General features: G+C 42.4%; 1 protein-coding gene across 2 annotated transcripts in view; it reads right to left on the reverse strand.

Annotated features, from left to right (window-relative positions):
* Positions 1-5,266: 5,266 nt before the first annotated feature.
* The window catches only part of LOC121569796 (exportin-6), a 90,323-nt gene continuing 80,795 nt past the window's right edge, over positions 5,267-14,794 (reverse strand). The window contains exons 22-24 of one of the 2 annotated variants that reach the window (XM_041880998.1): positions 13,798-13,896; positions 6,596-6,775; positions 5,267-5,986 (exon numbers count right to left, since the gene is read on the reverse strand). In XM_041880998.1, the coding sequence (XP_041736932.1) occupies positions 5,885-5,986; positions 6,596-6,775; positions 13,798-13,896 (381 nt within the window). In that variant the 3' untranslated portion in view covers positions 5,267-5,884. Of the gene's footprint in view, positions 5,987-6,595; positions 6,827-13,797; positions 13,897-14,794 lie in introns of both variants that reach the window. The other variant, XM_041880996.1, reaches the window with a different exon arrangement.

Raw genomic sequence — 14,794 nt, forward strand, 5'->3', positions numbered from 1 at the left:
AGTCCCTCTTTGCCATGAAAAAGAACTTAAACCCCAAAAAACATTTCCACTGCATTTCAGCCCTGCCACAAAAGGACCAGCTGCCATCATGTCAGTGATACTCTCGTTAACACAGATGAGAGTGTTGACGAGGACAAGGCTGGAGATCACTCTGTCATGCTGATTGAGTTAGAATAACAGACTGGAAGCTTTAAAAGGAGGGTGGTGCTTGAAATCATTGTTCTTCCTCTGTTAACCATTGTTACCTGCAAGGAAACATGTGCCGTCATCATTGCTTTGCACAAAAAGGGCTTCACAGGCAAGGATATTGCTGCTAGTAAGATTGCACCTAAATCAACCATTTATCGGATCATCAAGCACTCCAAGGAGAGGTTCAATTGTTGTGATGGCAGCTTCAGGGCGCCCAAGAAAGTCCAGGAAGCGCCAGGACCATCTCCTAAAGTTGATTCAGCTGCAGGATCGGGCACCACCAGTGCAGAGCTTGCTCAGGAATGGCAGCAGGCAGGTGTGAGTGCATCTGCACGCACAGTGAGGCGAAGACTTTTGGAGGATGGCCTGGTGTCAAGAAGGGCAGCAAGGAAGCCACTTCTCTCCAGGAAAAACATCAGGGACAGACTGATATTCTGCAAAAGGTACAGGGATTGGACTGCTGAGGACTGGTGTAAAGTCATTTTCTCTGATGTATCCCCTTTCCGATTGTTTGGAGCATCCTGAAAAATGCTTGTCCGGGGAAGACAAGGTGAGCGCTACCATCAGTCCTGTGTCATGCCAACAGTAAAGCATCCTGAGACCATTCATCCATTCTTGGTTCTCAGCCAAGGGAGTGGGCTCACTCACAATTTTGCCTAAGAACACTGTGATGAATAAAGAATGGTACCAACACATCCTCCAAGAGCAACTTCTCCCAACCATCCAAGAACAGTTTGGTGACGACCAATGCTTTTTCCAGCATTATGGAGCACCTTGCCATAAGGCAAAAGTGATAACTAAGTGGCTCGGGGAACAAAACATCGACATTTTGGGTCCATGGCCAGGAAACTCCCCAGACCTTAATCCCATTGAAAACTTGTGGTCAATCCTCAAGAGGCGGGTGGACAAACAAAACCCCACAAATTCTGACAAACTCCAAGCATTGATTATGCAAGAATGGGCTGCCATCAGTCAGGATGTGGCCCAGAAGTTAATTGACAGCATGCCAGGGCGGATTGCAGAGGTCTTGAAAAAGAAGGGTCAACACTGCAAATATTGACTCATTGCATAAACTTAATGTAATTGTCAATAAAAGCCTTTGACACTTATGGAATGCTTGTAATTATACTTCAGTATACCATAGTAACATCTGACAAAAATATCTAAAAACACTGAAGCAGCAAACTTTGTGAAGACCAATATTTGTGTCATTCTCAAAACGTTTGACCACGACTGTAGAATAATAGTGAAGACATGAAAACTGTGAAATAACACATATGGAATAAGGTAGTAACCAAAAAAGTGTTAAACAAATCACAATATATTTTATATTTGAGATTCTTCAAATAGCCACCCTTTGCCTTGATGACAGCTTTGCACACTCTTGGTATTCTCTCAACCAGCTTCACCTGGAATGATTTTCCAACAGTCTTGAAGGAGTTCCCACATATGCTGAGCACTTGTTGGCTGCTTTTCCTTCACTCTGCGGTCCGACATCCCAAACCATCTCAATTGGGTTGAGTTCGGGGGATTGTGGAGGCCAGGTCATCTGATGCAGCACTCCATCACTCTCCTTCTTGGTAAAATAGACCTTACACAGCCTGGAAGTGTGTTGGGTCATTGTCCTATTGAAAAACAAATGATAGTCCCACTAAACCCAAACCAGATGGGATGGTGTATCGCTGCAGAATGCTGTGGTAGCCATGCTGGTTAAGTGTGCCTTGAATTCTAAATAAATCACAGACAGTACCATCAGCAAAGCATCCCCACACCATAACACCTTCTCCTCCATTCTTTACGGTGGGAAATACACATGTGGAGATCATCCGTTCACCCACACCACGTCTCACAAAGCCACGGCGGTTGGAACCAAAAATCTCCAATTTGGACTCCAGACCAAAGGACACATTTCCACCAGTCTAATGTCCATTGCTCGTGTTTCTTGGCCGAAGAAAGTCTCTTCTTCTTATTGGTGTCCTTTAGTAGTGGTTTCTTTGCAGCAATTCGACCATGAAGGCCTGATTCACACAGTCTCTTCTGAACAGTTGATATTGAGATGTGTCTGTTACTTGAACTCTGTGAAGCATTTACTTGAGCTGCAATCTGAGGTGCAGTTAATTGCCGATTTCTGAGGCTGGTAACTATAATGAACTTATCCTCTGCAGCAGAGGTAACTCTGGGTCTTCCATTCCTGTGGCGGTACTCATGAGAGACAGTTTCATCATAGTGCTTGATGGTTTTTGCGACTGCACTTGAAGAAACTTTCAAAGTTCTTGAAATGTTCCGTATTGACCTACCTTGTCACAACACAACTGATTGGCTCAAACGCATTAAGAAGTAAAGAAATTCCACAAATGAACTTTTATCAAGGCACACCTGTTAATTGAAATATATTCCACCTCATTAAGCTGGTTGAGAGAACGCCAAGAGTGTGCAAAGCTGTCATCAAGGCAAAGGGTGGCTACTTTGAAGAATCTCAAATATAACATTATTTTTGTTTATCACTTTTTTGGATGATTCCATATGTGTTATTTCATAGTTTTGATGTCTTCACTATTATTCTATAATGTAGAAAATAGTAAAAATAAATAAATACCCTGGAATGAGTAGGTGTGTCCAAACTTTTGGCTGGTACTGTACATATATTACAAATCCTGCTAATCTTAATTTCCATAATTAACAAATAATATTCGTAATAATGTAGGCAGTTCATGCAAAGGATTGTTACCTGTAACCAGGATTGCCATTACAAGTAGAACATTTTTGGCAAGCAATTATTATTTTAGCAAACAATTAGTGTGATTCATCCTATATTGTCCCTAACATCTTTACTCCCTAGCAACAGTTGTGGGATACACAAACACAACCCCTTTCCCCCACAAACAATCAATCATAAACTCAGATGCTCAACCGTTGTTCCATCCCAGAGCCCAACTCAAGAAAGGACTTGATTCACAAATGCATATAGTGTTGCAGCTGTTTGAGAAGGCATGCAAAATTGAGCAAAAACTGGCAAAAAATTGGGAGATTTGATTAACCATTGTCAAGTCCTAGGTGATGGAGATCAGATACACCCCCTTCCCCTGAAACACACACACGCTGGTCCCCCGTTGTGACCATTTCCCCATGCATCTCTGTGCAGTCAGACCATTGATTATTTTGTGCCACCAGGGCCACAATAATATGCCCCTTCTTTGAATGTCCGAGTGTGATCCCCTCCCTATGGGTTACTGCAGCTATTGTTGCCAGCACTGCCACTACCTGGGTGAGGGCACCCCACCGGCTAGATACAACGTCGTCAAGTTTCTCATTAGCATTTTTGAAAATGTCCTTGTATATTATGCTCTCCCATCACAGGCTTTGGCTTTGCAGGACCAACCCTGCCAGGCAGGCTCAGAATTTTGAGGGGGCGGTGCTGCTTTAGTAGGTCTCTGACCGCATTTATCTTTCTGTTTTGGCTGCGTAGAGGCTACTTACAGTAGGCCTATAAAACGGATAAGGCCTTCTCCTTAGTGTATGGGTCGCTCAGGTGGGTGTCTAGGGTAAAGTGTTAGTGACCATTCCATCATGATAGGACAATAAATAAATAAACTATATTTATAATGTATTTTAAAATGTATATCCCATATCTGGAAAATAATTAGTATTAGACTTTCCATTAATTGATATCTTTAAATAAAGCACATTTGGCAACGATTGGGCGCTCATTTCACTGTCCTCTCTTTCCCGAAACACAAGCTGTGTCAACCATAAACTAAAAGTTATTATCGAGGTCATTTCCTTAATATGTGACAGAGTTCAGCATGTGGGAGAAGTCGGAGCTCAGGGATGATAGACAAGTTTCCCACTAGTAATTACCAGTTGGAGGGCCATTCAACTGGATTTTTCCAGTCGTATGTGGTAAATACCACCTTCCCATTTGGTTATGAAAGTAGCATTAAGTTGGGGAAAGCTCAATGTTATGCAGATGCTCAGCAATATCACAGTGTGATTGACCAGAAGCTCTACATACAGTAGCTTCCAGCCCCTAGTGGATTGGCGGTTGATACCTAGCCTTACCTAGCATGATGTTGGCTTGCTAGCACCCACATAGGACGCTAGCAAGCCAACAGCAAATGTTACATTTTGTATATAATTATCACCAATATAACTATCGATAGTTAACATTTCTTGTGTAAAAAATAAATAAATAATATACACAACACACTGTGACCAGGAAGCACCAGGCGCTGCTCAGCCGGCGACCTGCGTTGATCTTGCCTTGCAAATTTGACCAATCACTGCATTATTTCCACATAAAGTCAAGTCATTGCAATATTGTCGCACAACATTGACCTATCACGACAGTATAAAAAGAAGGCTTGCAACCAATCATCGCACATTTACCGCATATGGTTCACTTAAGCCACATGTCAACAAGCTGAAATTGAGTACATGAAGGGGGGATCCTTAGTGTTTTTCACGAATTTCTATGTTTGATGTCATGTTTCTCACCCTATAGCAGTGCATTTTCTTGTACGTTAAGCAAATATCTGTGAACATCAGACAATAAATATATATCTAATCTATAGTCTAACCCCACAAGGGAAGCCTTTCATCAAGTCAATAGGATTTCTGAGGCAAAACGCATATTTTTAAAAACATTGTGAAATGGACCATTATGACCTTAACTGCACTAGGTCGAACAGTGAACATATCCATAGCCTAATAAAATATATTTTAGACTTCTAGCCTGTCTATGTGCTCTTAGCCAACTCCTTTGTCGTTGCTTAGTCAGATGAACTAATCCTGAATTATTGGAGCACACATAGCACCGGTATCCCAGACACAGATTAGGCCTAGTCCTGGACTACAAAGCATGATTAATGAAGAATCCAGGAAACCGGAATCCAGGGTGGTATTGTCAGTTTGATAGTCAGTTCTGGAGAACCCCTTGTGAATGCAGGTTTTTTATTCCAACCTTATAATCAATTGTGATCATTGTACATTTATATTTGAAAGAATTGCAAAAACATTGACATTGCAAGATTCATCATAGTGTCACAATGACATAGCACAAAAACAAATTAATTCAAAAAAAGTTTTGGATCAACTTTATTAATTAAGCATAGTTTCTTCTGTTTCAGAATGGAATGATATGAAAGACATTAAGTTGAAAGTCTGTCTCCTTTGGAGATGAAAAACTGAAGGCAAGATCAATAAAAGCGTACACGTTTGTTTTAAAAACTCAAAATCGAGTTGGAAAGTGCTGAGTCCCAGCCTGGCCCTGTCGCAGAGGCCTGGGACGGAAGGCCTGGCTCAGACCGCTTCAGTCTGGGTTTAAATTGGGTCTAGACAAGACTAGGTCTGCCCATCTCGCCTCCCATCAATTTGGCCTCGTCATCATCAATGGCAACAGACAAGTGAAGGAGGGCGTTGATAAAAAATAAAATTAAAAAAACCCTCTACAGCAGAAATGAAGCAGCTAGAGCACAACCGCCAGTCCGTACTTTTCTCAGAGAATCTTCAACCCAACCCCACTCCCAACCCAAAAGATAGGCCAGCCCATGTGGAGTTTATATCCCCCTGGGAGGCTCAATAGAGGTGGTGGCTCAGAAGTAGAGGGGGTAGATAGAAGGGGAGCGGGCAGCACTGGTTTGGACAGACCCCAATGTTGAAAATCTGAGCTGTGTGGAGTGTGCCCATGGGCGATGTGCTATAGCTTGACAGTGCCAGTGGGAAGGCTGCTGTTACACAATCTGTAATAACGCAGGTCATTTACCAGTCTGTGCACACTCTGAGTGAAGGAGGGCAAGTCCTAGAGAGAGAGAGAGAACGAGAGAACAGAGAGAGAGACAACGAACGAGAGCGAGAGAGAACGAGAGCGAGAGAGAACAAGAGAGAGAACAAGAAAGAGAGACACACTGGTTACAAGTAAATAAAAAATGTGAAACCATTCAATGTACCATAACATCCATATATTGGAAAAGAGCCAATGTAAATTGTATGTTGCACATGGGAGTTTGTTTATAAGCCCACATACTGTGCCCCCTGGCCCTCCCCCATTCCCAAATATGGGCCATGGGAAGTTTAGACATTCTGTTGCACATATGCAAAGTCACATGCACAACAGAGTTTATGGTAATTAAAACATTATATCCTGTCATACTGTAAGCATCCAGTTTAAACTGGAAAATCTGAGATACAACGATGCTACCACAGTTTTCCACTCGTATTTCTTAGTCCAGAGTTTCTGATAATTCCAAGAACACATAACCATATTATATTGGGCTAATACCCCACCACCACCTCTTTTACCACCAACACCACCTCTTTTACTATGAAACACAGTATACCCTACCCTAACCCAGACTCCCACCGTCGCGGCCATAACCCACTCTATAAACCCATTCCCATTAAGTCTCACCCGCTCCAGTTTAAAGTTGTGGCCGAGCACCGCCCTCTGGTTGGCGTCCACGGCCTGGCAGCCGTTGAGGAACTCGGGCATGAAGGCAGAGTAGAAGGCATCAAAGTCCACGGAGGCCATGTTGTACACTGCCAGGGCGATCTCCTCTTGGAGCAGGTCGTGACTTTTGTGGAGGAGCACCTGTAGGAGCACGTTGATGAAGTGAAATAGCATGGAGGTCCGGAACAGCTTCTGGAATAGACACAGTGTGGCCAAACACCAATGTTAGAATCATTCCATTTAATTCCATGCATCTTTATTGTCCGTAATGACCATTTGCCTGACGATGCAAACTGAATTATTCCGCTGCTCTATTGTTCGCTACATACTTCAGTCTGAGACTGCCATCATTGAAGTCGTCTGTTGTGACATCAAAATGATGGGTGTTGTAAAAAACAAAGTCACCAGCGATTGGATCATCTCTAACCAATCAGAGTATCAAAGCCAATTATGAATTTTCAAAATGTCACTTTACCCACGTTTGTTCTGGCTCTGGCCCAACCGATCGGTTTCTGGGACTAATCAAGACGGTCTAGAATGGATCCAGACCCATTGTGGAGAAGAAACTAACAACGTCCATGGGCCACGCAGCATTTGACCGGAACAAGGAGATTGGGTAGCCAGGCAAATCGACCATATAACTGGACATATACTAATCCCAGAGAGTGCTTATATTAATCTGTCAGGTACTGTAACTGTCTAATGTCAATTTTTTAAATGTCTATTCGTTAAATCTTGGTTATATCTTCAATGTAAAATGTAATTGTTTGTAAGGTATTTTTAGTTCCGTGTTGGACCCCAGGAAGATTATCTGACATCATGGTGTCAGTTTATGTGGATCCTAATAAAATTGAAATTAGCAATTTGTTTACAGATCATACATTTACAGATCGTATGCAAACAGCAACCAGTCCAGTGCCTTCGGAAAGTATTCAGACCCCTGGACTGAATACAAGCAGTGATGAAGTCAATCTCTTTTCCACTCTAAGCCAGGAGAGACTAACATGCATGTCATTAATTTTAGTTCTCCGTGTACTTTTAAGGGCCAGCCGTGCTGCCTTATTCTGAGCCAACTGCAATTTTCCCAAGTCCCTCCCTGTGGAACCTGACCACACTACTGAACAGTAGTCTAGGTGTGACAAAACTAGGGCCTGTAGGACTTGCCTTGTTGATAATGTTGTTAAGAAGGCAGAGCAGCGCTTAATTATGGACATATTTCTCCCCATCTTAGCTACTGTTGTATCAATATGCTTTGACCATGACAGTTTGCAATCCAGAGTTACTCCAAGCAGTTTAGTCACCTCAATTTCCACACTATTCATTACGAGATGTAGTTGAGGTTTAGAGTTCAGTGAATGATTTGACCCAAACACAATGCTTTTAGTTTTGGAAATATTTAGGACTAACTTATTCCTTGCCACCCATTCCGAAACTAATTGCAACTCTTTGTTAAGTGAAGCAGTTATTTCAGTTACTCTAGCAGCTGACGTGTATAGTGTTGAGTCATCCGTATACATAGACACACAGGCTTTACTCAAGGCTAGTGGCATGTCGTTAGTAAAGATGGAAAAATAAGGGGCCTAAACAGCTGCCCTGGGGATTTCCTGATTCTACCTGGATTAAGTTTGAGAGGCTTCCATTAAATAACACCCTCTGGGTTCTGTTAGACAAGTAACTCTTTATCCACATTATAGCAGGTGGTGTAAAGCCATAACACATATGTTTTTCCAGCAGCAGACTATGATCGATAATGTCAAAAGCCGCACTGAAGTCTAATAAAACAGCCCCCACAATCTTTTTATCATCAATTTCTCTCAGCCAATCATCAGTCATTTGTGTAAGTGCTGTGCTTGTTGAATGTCCTTCTCTATAAGCATGCTGAAAGTTTGTTGTCAATTTGTTTACTGTAAAATAGCATTGTATCTGGTCAAAAAGAAAATCCAATAGTTTACTAAGGGTTGGTAACAGGCTAATTAGTTGGCTATTTGAGCCAGTAAAGGGGGCTTTACTATTCTTAGGTAGTGAAATGACTTTTGCTTCCCTCCAAGCCTTGGGGCACATACATTCTAGTAGGCTTAAATTGAAAATACGGAAAATAGGAGTGGCAATTTCGTCCGCTATTATCCTCAGTTTTTACTATCATTCTTTAATGTCATTTATCCTTGTTTCATAGTGTTGTTTCTTTTTCTTTTTATTCAGTTTAGTCACATGATTTCTCAATTTACAATATGTTTGCCAATCGGTTGTGCAGCCTGACTTATTTGCCATTTCCTTTTGCCTCATCCCTCTCAACCATACACTTTTTAAATTCCTCATCAATCCACAGGGATTTAACCGTTTTCTTAATGGGTGCATGCTTATTAGTAACTGGAATAAGCAATTTCATAAATGTGTCAAGTGCAGTGTCTGTCTGCTCCTCATTACACACCACGGACCAACATATATTCTTTACATCAACAACATAGGAATCACTACAAAACGTATTGTATGACCTTATATACACAATATTAGACCCAGCCTTTGGAACTTTGGTTTTCCTAGATATGGCTACTATATTGAGATCACTATAGTGTTAGCACTTGGTGGTCTATAGCAGCTTCCCACCAGAATTGGCTTTAGGTGAGGCAGATGAACCTGTAGCCATATACAACAGTATTTAACATGAGATCCTCTCTAATCTTCACAGGAATGTGGTTCTGAATATAAACAGCAACACCTCCATTTCTATATTTTCTGTAAATGTTATAACCTTGTATTGCTACCACTGTATCCTCAAAGGTATTATCTAAGTGAGTTTCAGAGCTAGTCAGGATATGAATGTCATCTGTAACTAGCAAATTATTGATTTCATGAACCTTGTTTCTTAAGCTACATATGTTAACATGGGCTATTTTGAGCACTTTTCTTCTGGGATGCTTACTTGTTTTTATTGCTTTACTGGGAAGCTTACCAGCAGTAGATGGTCATGTTCTTTATGTTAGTGTAGGGTGAGCTGCACACAGTGGCCTTCCTCCTCGGGCACACTGGCTCAGTGCTAACAGTAAAAATCAGGTTCTTAGGCACATGATTACTGCATACAATAGCTGTAGGATCAGCAGAGGCATTCAGGGCAGTTAGATGGACATAAATTAGGTTACTTATATTGTGACTACTGACGCCCCTGGTATAATGTACATTTGCTGAAGCATTTGACAACTCTGCGTCACAATGGTAGGGATTAGCTGAGCAATGGTAGGGAACGCAGCCTTATAATGCTGTGAAAGGATCCAGGAACCCAAATGATTTGGGTGGATCCCATTCTCCGTATAAAAAGTGTTTTGTTTCCAAAAGGTATCGAAATTGTCAACAAAAGTTACACCCATTGAGCTGCAATAATCACGTAGCCAATTGTGAAGAGCAAGAATCCTGCTAAAGCGTTCAATGCCACGATTCAGAGAGGGCACAGGGCCAGATATGGTGGGTTTTTGTTAGTGTCTAGCACAGAGTCAATCAGTTCTTTAAAATCCAGTTTCAACTGTTCAGAGCTGCCCTTCATAATGTCATTAAAACCCACATGGCCTACGATAGAATCGATTTCCATGTCCTGACTTACTACATTCGGGAGTAGCTTAGTAATGTAATTTACTTGAGCTCCGGGATAGGACATTGTTTTTGCACCAGGAACGGTCACATTTCTTACCATGGAGCTGCCCAAAATTACGGCCGGCGAGAAGGACGAGGAAATCCACCCACTCCCACGCTTCACAGGATGCAGGCCTCCGACAGATGGAGAAGCCCTGCTCGATCCAGAGCAGGGACGGAAGGTTGGCGACATCGACTTCAAAATCGTAGTAGTAGGCACAGCGGCCGCAGACACAGGCACCCCCAGCGACGAAAGTGCAGGAAGATCAGGCTCCAGGATGGCGTAACTACATCCCCACAGCATGATGCAGCCACCACCATGCTTCACCGTAGAGATGGTGCCAGGTGCCTCCAGACGTGACGCTTGGCATTCAGGCAAAAGAGTTCAATCTTGGTTTCATCAGACCAGACAATCTTGTTTCTCACGGTCTGAGAGTACAAGTTGGCTGTCATGTGCCTTTTACTGAGGAGTGGGTTCTGTCTGGCCACTCTACCATAAAGGCCTGATTAGTGGAGTGCTGCAGAGATGGTTGTCCTTCTGGAAGGCTCTCCCATCTCCACAGAGGAACTCTAGAGCTCTGTCAGAGTGACCATCAGGTTCTTGGTCACCTCCCTGACCAAGGCCCTTCTCCCCTGATTGCGCAGTTTGGCCGGGCGGCCAGCTCTAGGAAGAGTCTTGGTGGTTCCAAACATCTTCCATTTAAGAATGATGGAGGCCACTGTGTTCTTGGGGACCTTCAATGCTGCAGACAGTTTTTGGTACCCTTCCCCAGATCTATGCCTCGACACAATCCTGTATTTTATTTATTTTTATTTAACCTTTATTTAACTAGGCAAGTCAGTTAAGAACAAATTCTTATTTACAATGACGGCCTACACCGGCCAAACCCGGACGACGCTGGGCCAATTGTGCACCGCCCTATGGGATTCCCAATCACGGCCGGTTGTGATACAGCCTGGAATCGAACCAGGGGGTCTGTAGTGACGGCTCAAGCACTGAGATGCAGTGCCTTAGACCGCTGCGCCACTCGGGAGCTCTACGGAAAATTCCTTCGACCTCATGGCTTGGTTTTTGCTCTGACATGCACTGTCAACTGTGGGACCTTATATAGACAGGTGTGTGCCTTTCCAAATCATGTCCAAATCAATAGAACTTACCACAGGTGGACTCTGATCAAGTTTTAGAAACATCAAGGATGATCAATGGAAACAGGATGCACCTGAGCTCAATTTCGAGTCTCATTGCAAAGGGGCTGAATGCTTATGTAAATAAGGTATTTCTGTCTTTATAATTAACACATTTGCAAAAATTTATAAAAACCTATTTTCGCTTTGTATTATGGGGTATTGTGTGTAAATTGTTGAGGATTTTTATTTTATTTAATCAATTTTAGAATAAGGCTGTAACGTAACAAAATGTGGAAAAGGTCAAGGGGTCTGAATACCTTCCGAAGGCACTGTATATGCATGAAACAAAAGGTAAGAAGGTAAAAGAGTAGTCTAGGAGATGATTTAAAAACTGGATATACTTGGCTAGTTGTTGACCACAAATCGGTCACAATATTTTACGGACAGTAATAATTCATTAAATGCACTTATAATCACGCTATATGTTTGAAACTTGTGTACGAAGGAGAGCTGTCTGCAAACTGCAACCAGTCTATCAACATACAAAATAAAAAATACATGCATTTATGAATTCAAGATTCAGCAGGTGGGCAGCAGGTAGCCTAGCAGTTAGAGCGTTGGGCCAGTAACCGAAAGGTTGCTAGTTCAAATCCCTGAGCCGACTAGGTGAAAAATCTGTCAATCAACACAACCCTAATTGGGTTGGGGGTCGTCGTCAATAATGGCTGATCCCTGGCCATGACACCGCTCTCCGAGGGTGTCTCAGGGGAGTGGGAAATTCAAAAAACACATTTCCATTTATCACCACACACTTTTACAGGTTACACACAACCAAATAACAAATATAAGCACCCCCTTAATTGACCTTTTTGAGATGCAAAAGTGAAGTGATGGACAAATATATTAAACTTCATAGTTCTCTCAGCATTTAGTGCTATTATCATGCGCTATATTGACTGTGACATAATTAGTATGATAATAATAGCATAAACCATCATGACATGTAATGTCAAGTTCATATTTCTATTGTATTTTTTATTTATGACAATCATAGAAATACACTACATGACCAAAAGTATGTGGACATCTGCCTGTCGAACATCTCATTCCAAAATCATGGGCATTAATATGGAGTTGGTCCCCCCTTTGCTGCTATAACAGCCTCCACTCTTCTGGGAAGGCTTTCCACTGGAACATTGCTGCGGGGACTTGCTTCCATTCAGCCACAAGAGCATTAGTGAGGTTGGGCACTGATGTTGGGCAATTAGGCCTGGCTCGCAGTCGGCGTTCCAATTCATCCCAAAGATTTTCAATGGGGTTGAGGTCAGGGCTCTGTGCAGACCAGTTAAGTACTTCTCGACAAATTATTTCTTTATGGACCTCCCTTTGTGCATCATCATTGTCATGCTGAAAGAGGAAAGGGCCTTCCCCAAATTGTTGCCACAAAGTTGGAAGCACAGAATCGTCTAGAATGTGATTGTATGCTGTAGCGTTAAGATTTCCCTTCACTGGAACTAAGGGTCTTAGCCCAAACCATGAAAAACAGCCCCAGACCATTATTCCTCCTCCACCAAACTTAACAGTTGGCACTTTGCATTGGGGCAGGTAGCGTTCTCCTGGCATCCGCCAAACCCAGATTTGTCCGTCTGACTGCCAGATGGTGAAGCGTGATTCATCACTCCAGAGAACACGTTTCCACTGCTCCAGAGTCCAACCGACGCATGGCTTTGCGCATGGTGATCTTAGGCTTGGGTACGGCTGCTTGGCCACGGAAACCCATGTCATGAAGCTCCCGACCAACAGTTCTTGTGCTGACGTTGCTTCCAGAGGCAGTTTCAGCACTCAGTGGTCCTGTTCTGTGCACTTCAGCACTCGGTAGTCCCGTTCTGTGAGCTTGTGTGGCCTACCACTTCGCGGCTGAGCCGTTGTTGCTCCTAGATGTTTCCACTTCACAATAACAGCACTTACAGTTGACCGGGGCAGCTCTAGCAGGGCAAAAATTTGACTAACTGACTTGTTGGAAAGGTGGCATTACATTTACATTTTAGTCATTTAGGACAGTGTCACATTGAAAGTCACTGAGCTCTGCATTAAGGCCATTCTACTGCCAATGTTTGTCTATTGAGATTGCATGGCTGTGTGCTCGATTTTATACACCTTTCAGTAACGAGTGTGGCTGAAATAGCCGAATCCACTAATTTGAAGGGGTGTCCACATAGTTTTGTATATATAGTTTAGAATTAGATAGAAATAGAATAGTAACCATATTTTCATGATGACAACCATATGAGGTAAGGTTATTAAGACGGACCATTCAAATAAAGTGTCCCAAAGAAGAGACAAAGGGTCATTTTGGAGCAACAATAAATTGCACTTTTGAAGCAAATGGTATGGCAGATAAGAGCTGAACTCACTCTGTGGTAGAGCTTGTGCTTGCTGTTGAGGGACTCCAGGTAAGAGAGGTTCTGCTTGAAGATGTGGATGTCCGGCTGCAGGAAAGACTGCCCAAAAGCCTGGAGAAACAGATTTGAGCCCATGTCAGGGAATTCTACGGCCCTGTCCAAAAACAACCCATAACCCATTCTCCCTAGACACCAAAATAACTGGATAGTTATAATCCAGGGTTGGTTCGGGTCAATTGGAATTGAAGGCAGTTCATTCAGAAAGTGGAAAAACATTTGAAATAAATAGCTTCTACTTTTCAGGTTATTGAGAAGTCACTGAATTTGAGTTTACTTCCTGAATTGACTGACTTCAATTCGATTTGACCACAACCCTGTATAAGCAATATGGTATCAGAGAGAGAGAAAATGTTTATTTTTATTTTTACCGTTTTTTCAACAGAACATTGTACAAATGGCAGCAACATGCTGGATTGTGAGTACAACTTACATTTGCATATTAAAATAGGCAAAAGGTTTATCGTTAAACTCAGCAGCCAAACCATGACTTGGATAGCGCTACAACGTAAAGGCTAGGAGAATTTTCTGCACATTGCTTAATGATTAGAAGGGTGCTATAAGCCAATTATATAGTGTACGAGGTAAATATAATAAGGCTATTATTAACTTGGCGTTGCAGTTTCGTTTAGACATTTTTGGAAATGTATTGACAAATTCACTAAAGCTCCGTTTCCATTGGCACTTTGAAGTCAACCCGGGTTGGGCTGGCCTTGGTGGGCTAGCTCAAATTGCATTTTTACTGCCTCAAGAAATAAGAAATGATGTCATGTTGCTAGGTAGCCAATATGTGACTGTGCAGCTGGCTTCGCTAATTAAGAATTTAATTCACCCTCACCATGCTGTAACTAACGTTAGCCCATACTCATGCCAGTGTCAGCCAGACTCAGAACCATGTATTTAGCTTGCTAACGTTAGCTAGCTAAACAGTTAGCGTCATCGCTAGCATAAC

This window comes from Coregonus clupeaformis, chromosome 7 (genome assembly GCF_020615455.1).
Source record: "Coregonus clupeaformis isolate EN_2021a chromosome 7, ASM2061545v1, whole genome shotgun sequence".
NCBI classification, from domain to species: Eukaryota; Metazoa; Chordata; class Actinopteri; order Salmoniformes; family Salmonidae; genus Coregonus; species Coregonus clupeaformis.